At 35.0% G+C, this 23,544-nt stretch overlaps 1 protein-coding gene across 1 annotated transcript; it reads left to right on the top strand.

The window, feature by feature from the left end:
- On the top strand, positions 1-23,206 carry LOC136417325 (RNA-binding protein 24-B-like). The gene is made up of 6 exons (XM_066402979.1): positions 1-542; positions 3,465-3,731; positions 7,759-7,885; positions 10,112-10,172; positions 20,824-21,056; positions 21,109-23,206. The coding sequence occupies exons 1-6, from the start codon at positions 393-395 to the stop codon at positions 21,252-21,254; spliced, it is 984 nt and encodes a 327-aa protein (XP_066259076.1). The 5' UTR covers positions 1-392; the 3' UTR covers positions 21,255-23,206.
- Positions 23,207-23,544: the final 338 nt, after the last annotated feature.

Genomic DNA, 23,544 nt, shown 5'->3' on the forward strand with positions numbered 1-23,544 from the left:
CGGGCAATCGCCATATGTGTTCGTACGCCACTGGAGCGACTAGGGGGTTACGTTACGTACTACTGTGTGTCTCGTGCAGTTAAGCACAAAGCAGGGGGCGCAATACCTAAACCGGGATCCCGCGTGTGTATTCGCATTTGAGCTTGAGCTGTCACACATTTGGTGCTCTAACGTCGCGCGTTACGTTGTTGACATACTCTCTGCTCCCTTACGGCTCTTTTAGAGAGTCAAAAACAGCTGTGCTGGAGTCTAAAATTAGTCGGCGGTGGTTACACTTTAGTTGGTTCGCGTCTGGAGACTAGTTGAATACGCACGTGGTCACATAGACGTCGTCGCTTCGTTCTCTCGAGCGTTAGCAAATTTATGTGCAAATCGAAAAGACCTGCTCCCCTATGCGAGATCGCCGGAATAACTTTACCAAAGAATACATAAACAACATCGTCAATCCGTTGGGAAATAGACCAGCGAGACCTACGGAAATCGCGCGTGCCAACGAAGAGCGCGCGGCTACTATCTCAGAGCCCGCAGAAGAACCATCGAAGGTAAGACCCCCACCATCAGCTGAGTCGAAGAGTTTCTCCACTGTAGACTCGTCGATTTCTCCTAACTCTACTTCTACCACGTTCGTCCTACCATCTTCGACGGCAACCCAAGCGACGTGAAAACTGTCCCTTTTTCAGAAGTTCCTGTAAAGCACTATTGCCATACAAAACTTCTGGATCCTCTCTGATTCGGTGACGTACGCGACTTGCCAAGCAACAGGGGATCTCCCCATCTTGTTTGAGAGTGGAGAGGCACTGAAGTTTCAATTTTCTAGCTCAATAGTCGATAATAGGTCACGCCTGTTGGGTGATTCATCTAATAGTACATGTCTGCAAAAGAAGTAAATTTGGCAAAGCTGAGATTTTTTTTAATATAAACATAATTTCGTAGCATAGTTTCTCTACGCTACAAAATTAAACTCTAGCCATCACTATCACTACCCACAAAATATCATTAGCTGCGCTCTCAGCAATATTATTCCATTGAAACCACAAACTAGTTTTTTGATGGTAGTGATGTTGCATGGCACCGAAGTTACATGTTACCGATGCTCACGATACAGACTTGCTCCAGTTTTGTCGCAAAAATTATGTTTTTGTCCCTTAATCTACTAGCCAAATGAATGGAGGCTTTTAATAGGTACTTCCAAGCGAAATTTAGAAGAAATATGCAGCCTTTCTCTCGTCTTGAATAAAGTCAAGTAGGAAGGTACTAAAATAGCATTTTCTATAGGCTTCATATTAAGCCCTTAATGATAATCTTCATGAGTCATGTAAAATCATCAGCCTGGGTGACGTTATCACTAGAAATCTTGATTATTGTTCTTATACTGAAGAACAAAGAGAGCTATTTCACCACCATCTAAAAAATATAAAAGAAAAGTAAATAGAACCCATGATGGTTGATTACTTCTGGGGCATCATGAATAAGTGTCTAGATAAAACGCACTCGAAAGAATCGCAAAAATTAGGCTCTTTTTATGCCTAACGATTTATATAGAATATAGAATAGAATATCGAGAGTAAGGGAAATTCGCACTACACGTAGATTTGATCGTTGCTATGATAATTCGTCGCTCAAGAAATTAAGAGTCGATAACCAAAAAGTCAACACAAACGTTAACGAAGTTAATAAATTAACGCCTTTTCTGTGATGATAATTGCCATTTATTTCAGCCTCAGAAAAATCGTTTTATCTGTCCTACCTAACCCCTTGCAGTTAGAAATGCTATGGGGAGGAAAACACCCTCTGTTTAAGCTTAACTGAGGGGTCGATTTCGGCGCAACAAAATGGTCGTCAAATGTAATTCTATGACGTTCAACTATAGTATAAGAAGCTTCATTAAAGTTTTAGGAAGTTTTAAACATTTTTATATTATTTTTTGAAAACATTCTATCGCTTTTAGACGGCGAAGACAAAAGGACTCATGGGTAAATTCGAAACAAAGAAGAACATGAAAGTGTGTCCAACTTCGGTAGCTTTGTTTTAAATAGATGTCGAATTTATGCTCAATTTTCTCTTTATTCAAAGACGCAAAAGGACTCGTTTGTATCAGTTTTTTATGCTTTTTTTGGTACTAAATAACAATTTCTGGTGATTACCAAGGATTTCAGCATTTAGACTGAAAGTGATACCTTCTGTTAAAGACACAAGTATTAAAAAAATTAGTATCTGAAAAACCTGAAAACAATAAAAGGTACGGACTCGATCAGTAGAACATTTTTCGAGAATACAAAAATTACTGTGTGAAATCACATTAGACGTTCATTTAAACTACAGGATTATCCCCAATATACATATATGTTCCTGTACTTATCTCTATCAGTTGTGAAGATATACGGCCTCAAGATTTTTCTATATACGATATTGAATTCGTGTTAATTTTAATCTCTTCGCCTTTTTGCCATTCAAAAGTATTTTTTTATGGAAACCGGTATATTTTTCTAACCAAAAAAAAAAAAACGTCGAAACTTGCTATCGTGAAATAGATCATTGAATTGGAGATAAAAAGTACTTGTGAAATGCGACAAAAAAATCCTTGTCCGTATTTAAAATTTTAAGTTCTTCGTTGAATGTCTCAGAAACTAAACAGAGAAAAATGTGTTAACCTCAGTGTGCACGTAGGTCTTAAACATTATTTTGCAAAAGTCCCAGTTTTATATTTACAATCTTGAAAAAACTTTTTTGGAAGATTTTAATTTGTCTCTTTTTCTCTCTCATTTTTTTCTAATCACACTCTGAATTTTGCAGGTATATATTGCATATAATAATTCGTAAGAATTGCACAGAAAGATATGAACTTTCTACGCTCTGTTATGTGGTATATGCTATGCGTTATGGAAACCCAGGTTTAGTTTCTCATTAAACACAGCAATTTTTGTCTTATTTAACTGACCGTTTAAGTGTTGAGAGAACTGTCCACTGATAACGGTTACTTCAAAGTTACTATTACACAGAAGGCTACTTTTTCTTTACTATGCCCTTTTAAAACTGCCAATGTGTCTTCATATTTCTTTTATTTTTTTAATGTTTTTTTCATTCTTTGTCTCAACAATTCAATAGCAAACAATACTTGATACTGTACCGTAATATTTTTTCAGTAGATTTTCAGGTGTTTTGATTTGATCATGTGTTACCCATGGTCGTACTGCCCATTTTTGCAACTGTTGCCAGTTATCAAACAAAATACTATATACCAATCGATAAAATTTTACTACCCAATACCTCAAAAGATTCATTACAAGTTATGGTATAAAGTAACATGAGTGTTAATGTTATTGTTATGGCTTACTATCACTCGACCAAGAACAAGTTTATTCACTTCAATAGCGTGTTACAATTACCAACAAAGAAGAATTTATCATCGAAAATATTATATGGTACATAAAAGATTATTAAAAGATGTGTGTTTTCTTTTTCAGAATATGCTAATGCCGAGTACAGGCATAGCGTCCCCAGATGCTGACACCCTTGGCCTGACCGGACTTGGGGTCCTAACCACAGCTGGTACCATAAATGGTACTGCTGTTCAAAACAAAGACACTACCTTCACTAAACTGTTCGTTGGAGGATTGCCGTACCACACAACGGACAAATCCTTAAGGGACCATTTTTCTGTTTATGGCGAAATCGAGGAGGGTGTAGTCATCACTGATAGACAAACTGGAAAAAGTAGAGGATATGGATTTGTAAGTATTACAGTAGTGAAATGAAAATGCCGACGGCAGTCTGACAAGCTAAACCACTGTTGTTGGCACTATTTGTTTGGGCTTGGTACCTATATATCCTTATCGCTATTATTATTTAATATAAACTTTAGATTATGGGTACTCGAGAGTGTGAGATGTTTAGGATCTTATCGCTTGTTCGATAAATAGAAGGTTTAGGAAACGATTTGAAAATGTTTGTTTAAGGCCCATATTATTAACATGTCTGGATAGGTATTTCGTTCCAAACAAAATGTATTTTGCATCAAAGGGAATTGCTGAACAGTAGAAAATTACGCACGTATGGGGTCCTGACTAAAACAGGACCAATACTGGCCATTGTCCGATAATTGGGATCGTATAAACAGAAAGGAAGCTCCCATCGGGCTTGGCAAAAAATTGATTGTCGTATTTGCCATTTGTTCCCTTTAGTGAAAGTTTATTTTTATGGCGATAAGCAGCAACATCTGGTGGTGGTACCGTACTCGGTAAAAATACTCGACCCCTTTTGTATGCTGATGATATTTTTATAGGGGTGTACACTCTTTCCTCTAGTGCTTCTGGCTACAAATTCGCACCTGTGTAATGTTGCATATGGGTATTTTTGACAACACTAATTTTACTTTAACGATTTGGAAGGTTTTCGTTCTCCGCTCCTAATGAGCCCCGACGAATGATTTTAGTAACTCGCGGCTTTGACAGCATTTCGAACAGAAATAACAAAACTGGGTTTTATTTCAAGGACCGCATATGCGGATATTTTATCGGTTCATCCATAAGGAAATAGATATAAATAAAACTACTTTTAACGTCAGTCGTAGTTCGGCTTAAATTATTTTCGGTGTAGAACTGTAAAAATATCCTAGGCTACAATTGAATGGATTAATATGTAGGCCAATGAAAATGTCACCTGGGAGGGCACTTTGATGAACGATAGTAACTTAAAAGTTCGATATATTGAATTTTCAATACGAGATATTGAGACGTCAAGAAATGCACTTAAAAGTTTTACTGTCCGTATGAAATTTTATATGTATCTACCTATTGCGCAGCGCAATAATTGTGGGTGTACATAATTTGAGTGTGCGCGCCTAGACTCATTAGTTAAATACTCTCTTCAGTCCTGATATAAAAATATATTTTAATTTTTTCCTCTTTTCATCAATAAAATTTTATTAAGTGCTAAACTTTTATCAGTTTTTTAATAAATTTATTATACATATTTTTATTTTTACCTCAAAAAGCGCAAACAATAATACCTCTGCCTCAAATTCATCGTGCTATTGCATAAAATGCTGATTTGCTATACGCCAAATAATCGTCAAATTCGAAGCTTTTTATGCCCCTGGCAAGGTAGCTGATCCAAATGTGAAGCACCATGATAAATATACTCTCCATGAAAGTCTGACATCAATAGAAATAAATGAAATAGAGGATTCATTTTGGGTTTTTAATTATATGAATTCGTCAGGTTTATATATTACAAGACTTTAAGGTTTTAATGGATGTGTATTGATGTAATTTGACGCAGGTAATCAAAACTGTGTCTTTACCCAAAAGTCGAATTTTAGAGCCATATGTACGTTAGGGGGACTCTTTATGGGGATTTCAGTAATTTGTTCTAAATTCAACAAAGGAAAGCATATTTTTTCTTTTTACCCTTAAAAATTTAGTGTTGCGAATCATGGGGGAAGGAGCAGATGATTTTACAGAAATAATTAATTCTTGAAACTGAATTGAATGGAGAAACTTAATTTATTATGCGATTAAATTTTTTTTCTTTAGTTTTTCCCTCTTCATTCTTAGAAAGGATTTGACAAATAGCTCATATACAGGGTTGATTCTATGCCTTCAGAGTAACTCGACCGTAAATTGACGGATTAAAAAAAATTGACTTTAATAGAGTTACACCTGTTCTCAAAAACTAAATATTGATTTAAATTAGCTTATGAAAATAAAAGGGATCTGCCTCTTATAGAAATAAACATGCCACACTACTGGATTTACTGAGACGTAAAATTTTGTTTATCAAATACTCTATCCAAATCGAAAATTTTCTTTATCGTTCATTGACAGCCCGTTTATCGGACTGTATTCTACATAACATCAAGTTTTACTTGAACATTTAGGCCACATATAAAAGTATAAAACGTTGGTCCCTGGAAAGACAATTCAAATTACGAGAATAACCGTGAAAAACACTAAAAATAAGACTTTACGACAAACTGATGCTGCAGCCGGACATTTCAAAGAAAGATAGCTTTTAAAACATCAGGGATAGCGAGAAAGTTAATGTGTGCTGTATATGAGCATGGGCGTCGAGATTTCCAAGGATATTTACGTTTCACCAGCATTTAGGTAATGAGGATTTTGGTTCCTTTCAGCGAGTAAAAATACTACGATTAGCTCATAATGCAAATAGCAGAAACAAGCAACGTTTTAAAACATTGTTTATTCACCGAGCTACTTACAATGGCTTCAAACGTCAATTTACGGGCATTACTGATTTTATGGGCCAGCAAAATCGCAGTTTTAGAAATAGTTCGCAATTGAGATATTATCATTTCGGTACATTCATAGTTCTTCCTCAAGGTTGCATTAACGGTATTCCTAACAAAAACTTTCATTCCAAAAACTATAATTCAAATTCCAGCTAACCAACACATAAATAATAAATTACTCCGCAATTACTAAAATGGGTCGAAGGTAAACGCCAGGACATTTAACTTAGTGGAAAGCCCGAGAAATGGTTATATTCAAAATATTGACATAGTCATCAAAGGCTGTCAATTTACTAAGCCCCTGGAAGATATTTATCTATCAGTAGATTCCCTTTTCATTACGTGTCTGTTCCGTGTGGCTATATGTCTTGTGGCTACTCGTTATTTTCGGGCATGCCCATTTTTAGTTCATTGAGCGTTAACTAGGGAAGAAGCTTTTACTAAATTAAACCATAATGGACGTCTCTAATATGTATGTACAATTTATATACCACACATCTCCAGAGTTTCATTAGAAAAAGTACCATCAAATATAAGTTTCTAATCCATTACGATTATTCACTTTTTCTACACAATGTCCCGAATAAATGTTTTATCCATGCTGCAATTTCAGGGGGAACAGCTGTGGGTACGTCCGTACCACTGTTGGAGGTAGCCGGGGTGAATGAATCGAAAGACCAGCTGTTGTGCACTCTGTTATTCAAAAGGGCATAACGGCACCTAATTTATGGTATATAGCGCAGCGAAATTGATTTCGCCATCACTGTAGTAGGGAACAACCGTGATCACTCCATTTCATTAATTTTTTCCTGCAGTTGTACATGCAGGAAAGTAATCAGTTGAGAAAGCCCGTAAATTCTATCATTTGGTACGCCTTGACGTGTTCGTTTCTATGGAAACGCACATTTACCCATTGGGTCAATTATGAAAACTTTTCAGGTTTGGACCTGATACCTAGTTGTTATTGTGGAGAAGTTTGAGAATAAATGCACATGTAACAATTTTAAGTATGTAAGTTCTATAGCTGTTTTTGAAAGGTAATGAAGTCTATATAGACTTTAAGACTTCTAAAATCTATACTATTTATACTAGTTCAATCACTCTCTTGAAAACTTCGAGTATTCCTAAGGAGCAGCATTTAGGCCTCTTTGGGGTTTCTTTACGTTACGTTCTATGCATTTCTATACGGATTGTTAATTTTTCTTTTAGTTTACACCAACAGGGCTTGTCCAGGCGATGAAATTGCACACTCTTTTCAGTTAAAAATAACTGGGAAAAAAGAAATTGAAATTAAATTGAAGTTCCTAAAATCCACAACTTTTTTCTAAACTAGAATGTTTCGCAAAAGCTTGGTTTAAAGGCCGGTGTTAACGCGATTCGCACTTTCAGATTAGTCAAAGAATATATGGTGTTAACACTAAAATTAGGAAGTTTGAAAACAAACAAATAAGTCTACAAAAATGTTATAAAATATTAATGTGTTTTTAACGAATAAGTGTTTGTTTCAGGTAATTATGGCGGACAGAGTGGCAGCAGAGAGGGCCTGTAAAGATCCAAATCCCATAATAGACGGAAGGAAAGCCAATGTAAATTTAGCTATTCTCGGAGCGAAACCCAGAGGAAATGTACCTGCTGGTGAGCTTTTTTTTAAGTTTGACTTTTTCATGTCACTCTCTATTTATGTGTTTTAAAAATAAGCTCTTGAACGCTCTGGAATCTGAGGAGGCGACAACTCAGTGGGATTTGTAATCCCAGCCGGAAGAATCGTTTTATTGCCTTTGAAGTAAAAATAAAGCGAACTCGGAGCTTTTCAATATGAATTCCCGTAAATTAATAAATATTTTCGTCGATAATTGGAGAGGAAAAGCTTTGGCAAAATACAAGTTTAGAAGCCAGCTTTAAAGCCTATTTAGCTGCAAAATGTTTATACAACAAAATAATTGGGATGTTCTAGTTTATGTGGTGAATCACTTTGGATCAAAACACAATTATTTATGGCTAAAGTTTATATCGTCAGATCTGCCTACGATTGTCCAGCCTCAGTAAATCCGGATCGAATTATCTAAAATCAAATGTGATTTGTGATGCCGTAGTAAAATCACCTAATTAATCTCGTATAATTAAAGAAACCCTCTTTCTACAATAAACAAAAGAAAAATGCATCCTATTGTAGAGAGAGAAAGAAGGTGTAAAGTTACCCGCCACTGGTAACATAATACCATCAGGACATAAGGTATTGTTTTCTCGGCATACCGGCACGGGCTCACTGTTTCCCCATCTTTTGCCCTTTTCTGGTTTCCGGCCTACCCGGAAATGGACACTTTGCGTACGCCACTCGCCCAAAACAATGTAATATAGGTTCAGTTCCTTCGGCTGGCCACAAAAATACTTCCGTTGAGACTTAATTTGCTGGCGAAATCCAAATTAATCACTTTACGGTTTCGGGGAGTGATTTTGATTATCACCCCAAGAATTAATAACTCTTCAGTAAAAATATATTTAAATAGAATAGGTGTAGCAGTATCGTTAGCACATCCCTAATAATGTTAACGATATTAATTATCTTCAAAGAACCTCGATATCGGGCTTGGAGAACCTCTGTTTTGACCATATTTTTTATATGTCCGTTATTCACAACATGCTATGTTGTATCTGTTGCAGTCAAAACTTCTTTTCAGTCAAAACTACTTTTGACTGAAAAAAACAGTCAAAAGTGTTTTTGACCGCAGAGTTTCGTCAAAAGTAGTTTTAACTGAAAAATACCAGTCAAACCTACTTTTGACTACCTTGTTAGATAAAAGTATTTTTAACTGACAAATATCAGTTAAAAGTTGTTTTGACTAAGCGTGTGGGCAAAACTCTTAAAAAGCTGATGAGATGAATGAACATTACATCCAAAAAAACATATTGTAAGGGGAAACGCTTGGGCCTGTGTTTTTTAATAATAGTTTTACTGAACTGATAATAATAATTGTTTATTTCTAAATATCAATTAAATGTACCAACTCTTCGAATCGCATACAGGCTCATCTAACGGCAGAAATCGTAACCTAAATCTATTCCTAACCCTGCATATGTCATAACGCTTATATAACTAACCTGAACTAACAAATTATTATGTAACTCCAAGTGCCATAATAGTCTAAGCTGTAATAATAAATAATTTTTTCCTTGCCTCTTTTCACAATTTAAGTAGTAATAGCTGATTTAAATATTGTCCATGTTATTTTTTTTAATTTTGTAATGGTAAATTTTTTTGCAAATATTAAATTTTTTTTCCTAAATCTTTCTGATCAACAGTAGTTTTGACAAATACGCTTAGTCAAAAGTAATTTTGACTGGTATTTTTCAGTTAAAACTACTTTTGACAAAACTCTCCGGTCAAAAGCACTTTTGACTATTTTTTTCAGTCAAAAGTACAATAGTTTTGACTGAAAATAAGTATTAACTGTAACATCCACAAAACAAAATATTGTGAAAATTAAATTGCTGGATCTTAGAATGTTTTGTGTTCAGAAAAAGACATTTTCCATGAATTTTATCCTGAAAAATAGAGCCTCTTAATAAGTTCCTTTAGAGTACAATATGCTCTATAGTTTTTAAAATGGACAAATTAATTATAAAATAGGATGCGGCGTTTTACAAAATGGTCGAATGAAAGCTACTAATCTTGAATCTACGTTCTTTTAAGATCTTGAATGAGGTCAATCTTCATCAATAACTTTCACACATTTGCCTAGACAAAGACGTAGCATGTTGGAAAATGAGTTGTAAAATGAATACAGAATTTTGATACTATTTCATCTAAGCTTTGAACACGCACTTTATAATTTTCATAAAACCAGGTTTTAAAATTTTCAGGATTTCCATTTGCCACAGTAAGACCAGGAGCCTACCCCACCCTCCTACCTAGCCAATACGGGTAAGTGATTCCGCAATACCACAGAACCTTGAATTATGAATAAAAGTGACACATATACATATCACCACATAGAAAATCAATATCATAATCAATATTTCATGTTTTCTAGCCACTTAAGCTCACGGAGTTGGTGATACCTAAATCCATTGAAAAATTGTTTAATTGAATTTGGCAGACTCCAGAAACGACTCGAACATAATGTAAACAGTTAGTCTCTTCGATGAGTGTGTGTTTGTGTGTGTGTGAATTTTTTTATTTTGATTAGTTACTGAGTTCACTTATCAATAAACTCTGATGGTTTTTGTTAAGTTAACTGGATTATCCCCAGGTGGCCATTTCATCTGTGGCAGTCAGCTACACCTAAGTTCGCGTTAATCGTCAGTCTGCTTTGCATTCAGGTTGGTTGAGCAGTTTGCAGTGGTCATTCCAATATTAACTTGACAAAAACCATGTTTGTGCACGATATCCTCCAATCACTCATCACTCATTGTGACCTCACAAATTTGGTCCATAAAAAATTGTGAAAAACCAATACCTTCTGAGACATAGCTACTAATTACTATTAGATTGGAGGGTGACATATTACTGTTTGCTGTGGGGTTTTCTTTTTGGTTTTTTTTATTTGGGCTGACTATTTTGTACGTTCTTTTCTGTAACTCACGACTGCAATGTAACACTAATGCGACACTAACAGGATGTCGATGTGCTTGGTTGTCAAATGTAGGAACCTTAAGGAGCTAAGAAGTGCCTATCTTTTTAACGGATTAATTAAACATGGCATTTCTTTGCTGCTCAAGACAGGCGCGCATTTGAAAAAATATTGGAAAAAATTTCGAGTGCGCCCCTGCAAATTAACCTGGGGATGTGTTACAGTGCAGCCGCGGTAGAGGGGTGGTAGTAGCATTGGTGTGAGTGTTTTAAATGTTTCGCAATTCAACCAGAATTTCATAAAGGGAATTGCCAGGCATTTTCGTATGTTTGGATCTGTTGACGGGTTTGAAAAGAGCATTTACGGTTAAGTAGATCCGTAGAAGTTCCCTTATACACTATTTTTAATTTAGACTTTTTCGCCTTATAACTGCACCTAATTTTATTCTATTTCAGTACTAACATTAATAAAATTTTACCTTAAATTGCCGGTAAGTCCCTCTAAAAGTCGGACGTTTTCGAAGAAATCCTCACGTCTGCTGCTGTATATATCTCGGCCTAAATTTCAAATTCAAAACGATCATGTAGAGGCTGAAGAAATAAATCATTCCGTTTATTCTTTTAGCGACATGAAAATAGCCTCAGTTCAAAGCAAAAGGATTCTGCGTTAATATAATTAAAATCCAAGCAGAAACGTGTTATTGTTTTGACAGGTTCATATTTCTCCGAATAAATACAGATAACTACCGAAAAATGTAACACGATATTTCCGTTATTTATTGAGTCGTTTTCAGGGCAGGAGTTAGGTTGAAACCACACAGAAAAATTCTCTAAAACAATGAGTCGAAAAACAAAATTCGCATATTTATATCGTCAGGTATTTAACAAATCGAGAGATATATCACCGTTAAATTCTTTAAGTAGATAAATTATTATCGAGAAAATATACAGGCCGTCGCTAAAGAAATAAAAATAGAAATTAAGGAAATAGACTGGGAGATCTTAAAGCCGGCAATAATGGAGGTAGGAAAGAAAACACAAGATCCTGGATAGGTTTAAGCCTTTGCGTAATCCAATAAAACCCATCCAGAAATAAATAGCGGTCTTTATTAACAGACGAGAATCATTTACTACGTTTGAATTTATTACGTAATAAAGTCGAGACTCTAAAACCCCGAAATTATTATTATGAGATATGCTAATGTTTAGTTTTCCGACAATTTCGCTGTGCATTTTTGTTTAGATTTTCGGTATTATTACTTCACCAATGTTTTGATTTTCCTTAAATATGGCCCGCGTGATGAGTATTTTATGATTTTTCTTTCATTACAAACTGTAAAAATTTCAGTAGAGATCAAGTCTCATCATACTTGAAAATTCTCATTCATTTTTCTGTGGCTGAGTCATTAATGTTAAGCAAACGGTGTTTTACCAAACACTCAGAACGATCGACTTTGCCTGAAAATATTTTCATATCAGACACATTACGCTAAACAAACATTATTTCCCCTTTTGGTCAATAAAGGACAATCAATAACACATTAAAAAGGAAAAGCCATTTCAACATATTCTCCAAACTTGTCCATTATTTTTTGTTTGGAAATCCTTTATGGAAAATTGATTTTTCCCTAATCACTTTGGGCAATCAGTCGGCTATTAATCATCGGTAAATTATAACATGCCTGCAGACAAATCACGAAGGAGGTAACAGGTGGTTTTTAAAGGGGGGAACAAATGTCTTGGCCCTAAATTACAGGTTCAAAACCTTGAGACCTAGATTCCACCTTCACCCTTATCAACGTAACTTCTGTCACTCTTTTGTTGTGGCTTTTTACCTATCCAGACCGTTTGGAACAGAAAGCGTGAGCATTATAACTCAAACCATTACTGGATCCAGTTTTTTGGCATCTACCGAATACGTAGGTGGTAAAGCACTGGAGGTGTCAACTGGAAACAAAGATCGCGAGACAACGAAGAATGTTTACCATCTGTTTAAATAAATGACCCGATGTGATAAAAGTATTAATCTGTGCTATTCTTAGAGAATTTTCACTCTGTTGCTTGAGAACCGTAAATCCAAATTCAACCTCAAAAATATTCAACCTCAGTCGTGATTTGTGAACAACATCTTTATGGCTTGTACTGAATATGTACCATTTAATCCAGGATATTTTGATAAATTTGTTCAGGTATTTCCATGCTCCATGCTCCATGCATCTCAGTAACATGGTTGAAATGACGTTAATATAGTTGAATATATCACCAATCAGACTACAATCGTACATTAACGTTAATATATAATTTTTTAAAAATCTTGTCATCGTCTTCTTTATTATTTTTTATACGTTGCTAACAATAATTTCCTTCAATGGAGGTGAAAATCACCCTTCTCCATGACAATTTCCCACGATACCTGGGGCCAGATTCTTTATTCTTTAAAGTAGAATGATTTCCAGGAATGTTATCGAAGTGACATGTGTTTGTTAAGCTTGTATAGGTGTGCCAGAACTGTTTTGAGCGGCTATTTTATATATAAGTTATTTCCCGGAACACATTTTACACCCTAGCTTACAGAATCGGACTCCAGTACAGATACTCAGTCAGGGAAAATGGTGTTATAGCCATTCATATTGGAAAATCGTGATTTGGTGAGGTATCTGCGTCCCAATATCATTTGCCATTTGACGTTCTCATCCTCTTTCTTAGACTTCTATTTCCTACTAAGTTTTCCATGACATTTTGGGCATTGTTATATCTGTTCGTCATCCAATAATGTCATCCTCTTCCTGTTCAGAATGCGAATCATCGAGGCTTTCTTCCTTTGGTACACTTGACTGGTCAAAATTTTCTTCTTTTTCAAAATTAAAATTTTTCAATTTCACCAACCTCGATGAATCTTGATGGTTGAGATACTATATTTTTGCCTAAATTCCGAAATGATGACGCAAACTACTCGCCAATCGAAATGGCCTATGATACGTGAAGGGGTAGACGTCAGATAATTGCCCAAGTCGAAGTGGGGCTATTCAACTAAGTTGGAGTCCACTTGGTGTCTGATAGACCGCACATCTGTTAATGAGCCCATAACTGTACTTAACCTGAATTATGGTGTTGGCAACGTCCATTAGTGCTATCAATGATCATATGTATATTGGCTTCTACTACGAGTGGTTCAGAGAAGAGAAGATGCAAATTTGTGTTAACTTTCACATGTATCTCGAAAACTGTTAGAGCTAGAAAAGTTAGATTCTGAATATTTTAAATTAAAAAATTAAAATTTCATTACGTATCTCACGAACTACGCATTTGTAGCGCATATTTTATTAACTTTTTGTCTTATTTTGGTGCGTGAAATGGGTTTCGAAATCTGCACTATTTACCAGAATCCTTGTATGTGAAAAAGTAATAATGTGCATGAGACGAAATTGTCAGTGGTTAGGTCTTTCCACGAATTGTTGGTAACGGTTATGAGTTATCCATAGGAATATTTTTTAATGATATAATATATTGTATATCACAGAAATAATGGCTCACATAAAAATAAATTCTTTACTAGTTACCGAAAAAGAACCTTATTAGAAATCATTTGTCACATGTTGTTGCTGTTATTTATAGAAGTAATTTTGTTTAAAGTTAAGCAATTACATTAACAGGTTACACCACGAAATGATAGTTTCCGGTTAATGGAAAAGTTACAGTAAAATAGATAGCCATCATTTAGATCAAGCCTGGGAAAATCGTCCAAAAAAGTCCATTCTGAAGAAACTTTCCAACAACAGTTGTCCAGTATTGGGCATCCCAACTAAAAAGAATTACATAGGAATTTATTTGCTCGAAATATCGAAACATGGGAACGTCATTTGAGTAACGGTTGTTGAGTCATAACACAGTATTATAATTTTCAAAAATCATAGTTTAACATTTTTCCCTCACGTCTTGAAACGCACTATTCTATTTCTAACGCACTATACATATATTATGTTTATTTGTAATTTTTAAGTGCAATTTTATATAGTTTACGTTTACGTAAATGACTATTTTGGATACCCTATATATACCAGAAGAGATACAAATATATGATATACATGGTTAGTTAGGTGTTCGATTTAAACAATGTATCTTTGATATTTTTCACTTATTTACAACCCCCCGTATAAAAGGCGAATCATTTTAGAATGTACCCTTATTTGAGTTTTATACAACGCAAAGAAAATAATTCAAAATATTAAATACTTTAGCCGCAATATTCTGTGTAGCATGATGTAAATCACCCTGTATACAGTGCCCCAAGTTTGTTGGTTTTTTCCGGTTATTTATAGAGCAAATGATTTAAAAAAATGATAAAAAAACAGAATTGAATATAAGGTTTTCAAAATAATTTGCCACTTTTTGTGCGTGAGAAACACTTATCTTTTTATCAATTTACGGAGAATGGTCCACGTAAATTTAAAATCTGGTGTCAAAGAGCCCTAAAAAGCACGCGAGGAGACGCAAGCAAGACTTAGGCAATTAATTTTTGAGCTATTTTCGTTTTGATATATAATTCACAAATACGGCCAAGTCTGACGCATTTAAGTTTTTGGCTCGGTTTAATGTTGTGGCGACAACGCTTCCTTTAATTAGAGACACGTAGGCTGACCTAAACGATTTTTTGGATGGGAAATTATCCGATGACGGTTTTTGGCACTTCCTCATACCCGACAGAGGGCTGCGAAATGATCTCGGTGCCGTGTTCCATAATCAACCCAATAAGCATGCCAGAAAGTGGGAAAATCGGAAGAAAAAAGGTCTAGAAGGCGGTGTCGAGCTCACGATTGGATAATCTCCTCGCAAATCCGGACTTAGCTACAAAGTTGCGCGCTGCTCCGGGCAAACTCCGGATTCCAGCAATCCAAACTCCAGAGGTCTTATTGACCGACGAGTCTGCCCATATAAGATATTTCTCCCAATCTAAACCTCCTAAGGATTAGGACTACCCCATTAGGGCTGCGACAAATATCTCATTAAATTATACATAGAACGTTGAAAAATAGATTCAAACGTCTGGATGTTACATTGTTAAGGGACTTTTGAGCTTAAACAACTATTAATGAGACATAGACATCTCGTTGGCTCTTCTTAACGTGCCAAGTCTATTTTCGTCGCCCTATTTAACATTGTTTGCACGTTTTGAGTAATGTATTATTTTTAACTCCTCAAATACAAATACCGTGTTCTTTGATTAAGAAATACATTTTCCCTTGACTACACTATCCGTATTTAAGTTGCTTTTAAAACGCGGTGTATGTGTTTAACATTTTTATTACTTTTCAATAGGACTAGAGACGAAAATATTCGTCGTTTTAAATAGTCAATTTCAATCGCATAATGCGACGTTTATGATACGTATATGACCATGATTTGATCTTAAATTTAGCGCGTAAACCACTCATGAAAAATTCTTTAAGCTTTTTATATAATGTCTCTACAACAGCGAAATTGAAAATTTTCAGGGAGCGATGAATGAAAAATATTTTCATAATTCTGTCTATCCACTGAAAAAGTCTGATTTTGAGAAATTTCTAGTTCTGAAAACTTTTCAGTTTTCGATTACCATCAGAGTTACAAAGTGGAATTAAATGGAGAAACAATACACATTTTATGAGATCAATTTAGGGCATCTTTTTTGAGAAATAATGGTGAGAGGCTAGACATTTCTTACTCGAGAATCATAGACCACATAAAGTCTGGTTACAAAGTTTTGGTAAGTAGCGTCCATACTAACAGACACGATTAAGTAGCAAAAGTCATCCATCAAGCACTGGCACTTAGATATGACCTTCATTCCGACAGTCAACCACATTATTCTTATTTGCCAGAACCAGTATTAGAGAACAAACAGTACAAATTGTATTATGACCTGGAAATTCACACGGGCAACACAATCATCGATAAAAGACGCCACATTGTGCTCCAGGACAAAACATCCAATAGAAGTTATTTAATTAATATAGCTGTTCCAGCAGGTCAAAATGCTTTCAAAAAGTATGTGGAAAGAAATTAATATCAGGAATTCAAAATAGAAATAGTGAGACTCTGGAAACGGAAGGTGGTGCGGCTCATCCCCTTTCTAATATCAGTAAACGGCGTTGCCCCCACACGATTACAAAACGGTTAAAAGAAATTAAACTACATACGAGGGGATACACATTCGACAGCCCAAAAAGCAATCGTGCTGCATACGTATAACATCGTGAGATCATTCGTCTATGAAAAATAATCTTCCGCTGGACTTGCTGTTATGTCCAATAAAAACGATAAACCGACTATATCACAAAATACATTAGGAACAGAAGCATTACAATTTTAAAGTAACAATCACATTAGGTTAAAACATACACTATACACATAGAAAAGGGCAATAACACTACAAGAGCCATTGTAAAGGATCGGGAAGAAAATCCACAACAGCCAACAATGTAGGGTGAAAATCGCAACTGGCCAATCAAGTTAACAAACGAGAAGTCTGTAGATATTGCGTGTAAAATTTTCCAAATTTCTACTACCGAAGATCTTCTAACATTATACGCACTGATACGGACTATCCCAGCAGACCAAATAATCAGATAATTCTACATCCACCGTCTAGCAAGCAACTTCCTTGAAAGAGAATACATAATCATAGTATCGTATATATACATATATAGTTATCGTAACCTGAAATCCGGGTCAACCTCGCCACAAATGTTTTGATACTAAATGAATCTATGATTGATGAACAGGTCAATTCTTCATCAAGAAGACCTACCTTCCTCAGGTCCCCAGATCCAGATCTGTACAAGGTGGTTCTTAACCTATAGGTATAAATTTGGGAAATTATAACTGAATAATGATTATTAGTGAAAAAAATGTATAATAGTAAAACATTTTTAGTTTCGAAGATACCAGTTTATTTTAAGTAAAAATAAAAGAACCTGAATTTCATAAAATTGAAAATGCATTTAATTTATCATATCACCGATTTTATCGAATTTATCATAGTAACTATTCGAAGTTGTTTCCATGATTTTCAATGCACAGTTGAGTTGAGGCACAAAAAATTTATTAGATGGCAGTTTTTGTTTATAAAAACTAAGAAGCCAGGACGATATTTTTGATATTTCTAACAATATTGTTTTCCATTGTGGTCGTACTCGAGTTCATTTTCACGCGATTAGAATAAAAGTATGGCGCATAATTTCTCAAACGAAGACTTATGGATATGGTACTAGCATACGGCGAATCACATCAAAATTCAGTGGCCGCAGCAGATCTTAATGCTCAAATTTTTTCTTTTATTTTTATTTGAAATAAATTGGTATCTCTGAAACTAAATATGTTTTACTTTTTTTTTCATTAATAACACTGGTTTAAAAAATTTAATTTTTCCTCTGTTGCTGGAAATTTTATAGCTGATAAAACTAATTTATAACATGCTGTTTTTAAATTTCTGAACCTTTTTTTGTACACCTCCAGTTTCTTCAATATTTGTTTTTTACTTATTTTTATTTATTTGCCTATGACGTGCAGGTTTTAAGCAAAGTCACTGTGTTGCAATCACTGATGCGTCATTTTACCAACGCTAGACATAACAGAAATGCTTTAAAACGCAGCTTTTTAGAACCTAACAATTAATACTATTTTAATAAAATGTTTTTTTTTTACTAAAAACTTGTTATTTCTTTCATTAATTTTAATTATCTTTAAATCGAAAACAAGATCTGATAAAAAAAATCTACTTGCATTTTTGAATTGAGCATATCATCAGTAACCGGCAACAGTTCAAACATTTGAGGTAACAGATATCGTGTAAACCAGTGTAATCATTGTCCTCAGCTATAATTTCCCAAGTTGATGCGTATAGGTTAAGAACCTTCCTGTATAAAAAAAATAATACACGTGTTAAGGAGCTTAAAAATATAACCGAAGATTCAAATTTACTCTGGGATCCACAATCACGAAGGGCACCCATTTTGATCGATTCAACATGGAATCAAACGACAGAAAGAAGGAACAATCGGACAAAGAAACCGGCTTCTCCAGCCTAATAAGCCAATACTCAATCAGCAACAATATATTTGGTTATCCGACGCCATCCAAATAAACTTGCAATTCCTGACTGCACCTTTAACAGTAATGAAGTTATGCAGTCAGAGCAGGAGGCACTAGCATGAATCTGGCAGCTAACAGGAGATGAGAGCTAGACTAAGTCAAGGTTCGAAGCGGGGGGCTGTCTAAAGAATCTCCAGTATTTATATCTGGTACATACCAAATTTATAGCCCCAATGGGAAGAGCCATTAGCAACATGAACCATCAGCTGCCCCACTACACGTTCATAAGTTAAGTCATCAACCGTCTCAAAGCCGTCCAACCAACTTCGAGTAAAACTTACCGTAGTTAGAAACACGAAGCCTTCTTCAGAATTATTAAAATTAAAATCATAACTGATTTTTTAAGACTGGCAGCTAATAAGTTCGAACTTTTTAGATTTAAGAAGATTTTTTTATCAGCAGTTTCATGGCAATCTTCCAATATAGATTCTAAGAGTTGGAAAATGTGCAATTTGCGCATTTTCTTCTTTGCCGGTCCAGATTGGAAAAAATATAAAAACACATCTAAAAATCGCATTTTTATATGGAAATTTGAAAAATTTGCAACTGAACGATAATAAATTCACACTCGCAATCCAAAATATTTCGTTTTTGATAGAACCTGTTGGATTGTTGACGGGACTCAAGAAAACATAGAAACCTAATTTTTCGGCCTTGTATTTATCACAAGTTATTTTTTACCATTATAATTAGACACACATATTTCTATAGTTCCAGTGCTCTTATCATAGTTTGCAGTATACCTCAGTATGTCAGCCCCGAACCTGCTACTATATTTAACTTTAACTATGGGTGATAATATTCAACAATTTGAATAATATCGTCTGCTTTCAAAATTTAATGGAGGAATAATGCGACTATGGTCGATACGAGTTTATCGTCAAAATTTCTTCGTTTAAGTGCCAGCCCTGATTTGACTAAAGCTCAGTTGCAAATAGCTCAAACCTTTTTGTAATATGCACACATTTAATTTTCCATTTAATGTCGCCCACTTTATGTTTAAACAGACTTTTCCATTGGAAAAATGCGCTTTTGTTGGCCAGAAATAGTAAATATAAGTGAGTATTAATTTAATATTTATTACTCCACATTTTCCCTCGGAATCGGGACAGGATTAAAATTTTAATTTTGTGTAGTTTTGCGTAGAATTGCTGAATGTTCGAAAATCAATAAACGATCGAATCGTAACTATTAAACGCAGATGAAAAATCCTATTTTTATAACGCACCTGGTTTTCCATGGGTTCATTGAAGTTGCTTGAAGCATGGATTATAATGCCATCGGGTCCTTAGAGCCTCATCGACAAAATAAACAAGATGAAATGATGAGAAATTTAACAATTAAATACGAAAATAAGAGCAATTCATAATTGCGGAGTTTGTCTTTGAATTTTCGACTTTCGTGTTAATGTGTTGATGCTCTTGAAAGTTCCATTAAAAGATTAAAGGCAAAGCAGATTGCACCGCCATTCACCTTAGCAAAAAAGCAGACAGGAAATTACGAATTTATTGTTTTTTTTACAGGAAATCACAAATTTATTGTTTTCATTTTTATATAAAAAAGCTTAATTAAGAGAAGTTAAACCACAACAAAGACATTTAAGCTTATAATACATAGGAAACTGACCCGCTTCCAATTTTAATATAAACTAATGTAACCCTTTAATGTAGCTTGTCATTTCAATGGGCTTTAGTTACTGCCGTTTTCAGGTAGCTGAGGTGGTAACTTTGGTGAGAATATTCGATAGCGGTGCCTCATCGAATATCCTGCATCAAAGGGGAACTGATGGTTTTCGTGATTATTCTGGTGTTGCTTGCTGTGGTTGCCCCATCGATCCAAAACCAATCTGCTAACCAGAATTATTTTCTTCCAGAATGCCTCCCAGCTATATGTACCAGTCACCATACTTGGCAGCTACAGCCCCTGGTAGCTTAGTGCCTCTGCCTGCTACGCAGCTCTCCCACGCAGCTGCCGTCGCGGCTGCGGCTACTTCGCAATTTTACGAATATCAGAACGCAGCTGCTGTGGCTGCAGCCGCAGCTGCGCCTTATACCGGGCAGTATGCCAATGGATTCGATGCTTACACGCCTTATACTGGTGCTGCAAGTAGGTTTTTGGGATAACGTTTTTATATATTATTAATGGGTTGAATTCTTAGGTGCTGCAAACTACATGCCATATACTTATGCGGCGTTGCCTCAGACACCTACTATACCCGCAGCTGCTACTACGGCTGCTTTTCCAGGAATTTCCTATCAAGCTGCGGCACAGGCCCCTGCTCTACAAGAAGCTAGGTTGCAGTGAGGCTCAGTGTTCTTTAACTAAGATACCTTATCTACTTTCTGGGAGGTTTAGATAATCTTTAAGCATAACGCTCATGTCGTATACAGATTTTTTTAACGTGCATTTTTGGGAATTTTGTATATATGAAATTGGAAATTTAATTAGAATTAAAGAAAATGTTTAATGTTATGCTTAAAGGCCAACGCATATAGAGAAACGAAATTAGGTAATTTAGATGAATCGTAAAATATGGCTATTTTTGTAAAGATATTTTTGGTGGAGCTGTGAAATTGGATCCACCGAAGTGACCTTTAGCCGTAGTGAGAGACGTCAAGAGATCTGTAAATTATTTTGTAATTGTACGTAATTCAATTAGTAAAGACTTCGATTCACCATTGTAATTAGAAATAACTATTATCAGAAGTCTATCGGTTAAAAAACATTGTTTGAATACATGCAAATTCCCGTAATATAAGATAATCAACCCGAAGTAATAAGGTGAAATGCTCAATAAATTATTATAAACCAATAGACTTGATTGCGGCTCTTTTGCAGACTGTTTAGTTGTTGGATCTGCAAAAGGAAGTGCAATAGTTTTATTCGATAATTTTTTAAACATATTAGGTTTTTAGGTTATTATTTAAATTGGTCATGTATAGTTCTAGTCCTCGGTACTTTACCGAAATATTGACAGCCACTTTCTGAGATATCAGAGTAATGCTTACGAAAGAGGCTGCTTCAGTATTTAGTTAACGTATTTATTCTATTAGTGAATAGTACTTAATATTTACAGTAAATACTTATTTATAGCTAATATATTCGTCATTAAATTAGTGTACTTTCAATTCTCCAAAGCAACTTCAATAATCATACTTAAAATATTTATTTATTAAATTATTAGTAGATTTACATTTTCACGTTTTAAGTCGTTATTTATGTTCCTGAGGGTTATACAATATTCGGGATTCTGCATATGAAAATTCAGCACATCAGTGCCTTAGACATCAAAATTCTATTTCAACCCATAAGTTTTTACCTCCGTCCAGCGGTGAAGCTTTTTCTGACAATTTCAAACTGAGTGCAGGTATTTTAATACTGTGGAAATGTAAATACATAGTGAGTACTTAAAACTAATTTTTATACATTTTTGTATATAGAGATTGGAGCGAACGTAATTCTGCTACTAACCAAGGCACTCTAGAGAAGGTAACAATAAGCAATATGTATGTTTATGGAAATATTCTTAGAAGAAGTCCGTGGTCCGAGTCTTCAATAAAGAAAGACCGTTATTCTCGGTTAGGTTTAACTGAGAATAGTGTGTACGACTACCTCTGCTACAACCTCTGCTCGCATGTAAGGCGTTATTCCCAAACAAAATAAAAGAACAATGAACAGTTCGCCTCAAAAGCATAGAACGTATTAACTTTTAAAGGATCTCTTAAATTATGTGATCTGTTGTAGGAATTTTATTCTAACCTAAACTAAATTATATTTAAAAAATCGAAATATCATCAATCGTAAGCAATAAAATTATATGATTACATTATATAGCGACACTTATTTAGGGGGTATTATCTTGTAGTTACAAAGAAACTCTCTGTAAAAAATTAGAATAGGTAAATGTCCCTCAGGTCAATTAATCTATTAATACTTTGACTGCTCTGTTACTTCTTAAGTCTACAGAATAATTAGCGGATCAATGCATGTTTCTGAACAGAGAACGTAGCACCGCCTGATGATTAAAAGAATCTCACAGTAATCAGAGCGTTGATCAAACAATTTACCATTTACCATCAAACATCTAGCAATTAATAACTGACAAACGAATTTTATGTATGATCACCCTTTATTACGTTAATGCTAATTGTTATCGTTCAATTTCATTCATGAAATTTAAATTATTTTATACCCAAGATAGTTTACCAAATGTGTAAAAATCAGTTAAATATAATAAAAACTATTATTTACAAATATGTTTCTGTTTTTTTTTAGATTAAATGAGACCAAATTTGATTCAGCTTTAGAAGGCGATTACGTTATTTAGAGCAACAAAAACTAGATATGAATGAATGAAGAAAGTGGGAGGCACAAAAAGTGTCTTCTCTACGCATAGACTTCAGAAACTAGGGCCATGGGGTGTCGCCCTCTTGAATTACAGGCTGCTTGTCCTCCGTTCTTGCACACATGAAAGTGCCTCAGATAGATGCTGACGTCGCCAAAGGCAGCAGTGACTAGTCATCAAAGGTCGGTCCCGACTCACTATCCTCATATTTCTCTTTTCGAGTCGGAGGATAGTCTCGTCCTCATGGCA

The sequence above is a fragment of the Euwallacea similis genome, chromosome 27 (genome assembly GCF_039881205.1).
Source record: "Euwallacea similis isolate ESF13 chromosome 27, ESF131.1, whole genome shotgun sequence".
NCBI classification, from domain to species: domain Eukaryota; kingdom Metazoa; phylum Arthropoda; class Insecta; order Coleoptera; family Curculionidae; genus Euwallacea; species Euwallacea similis.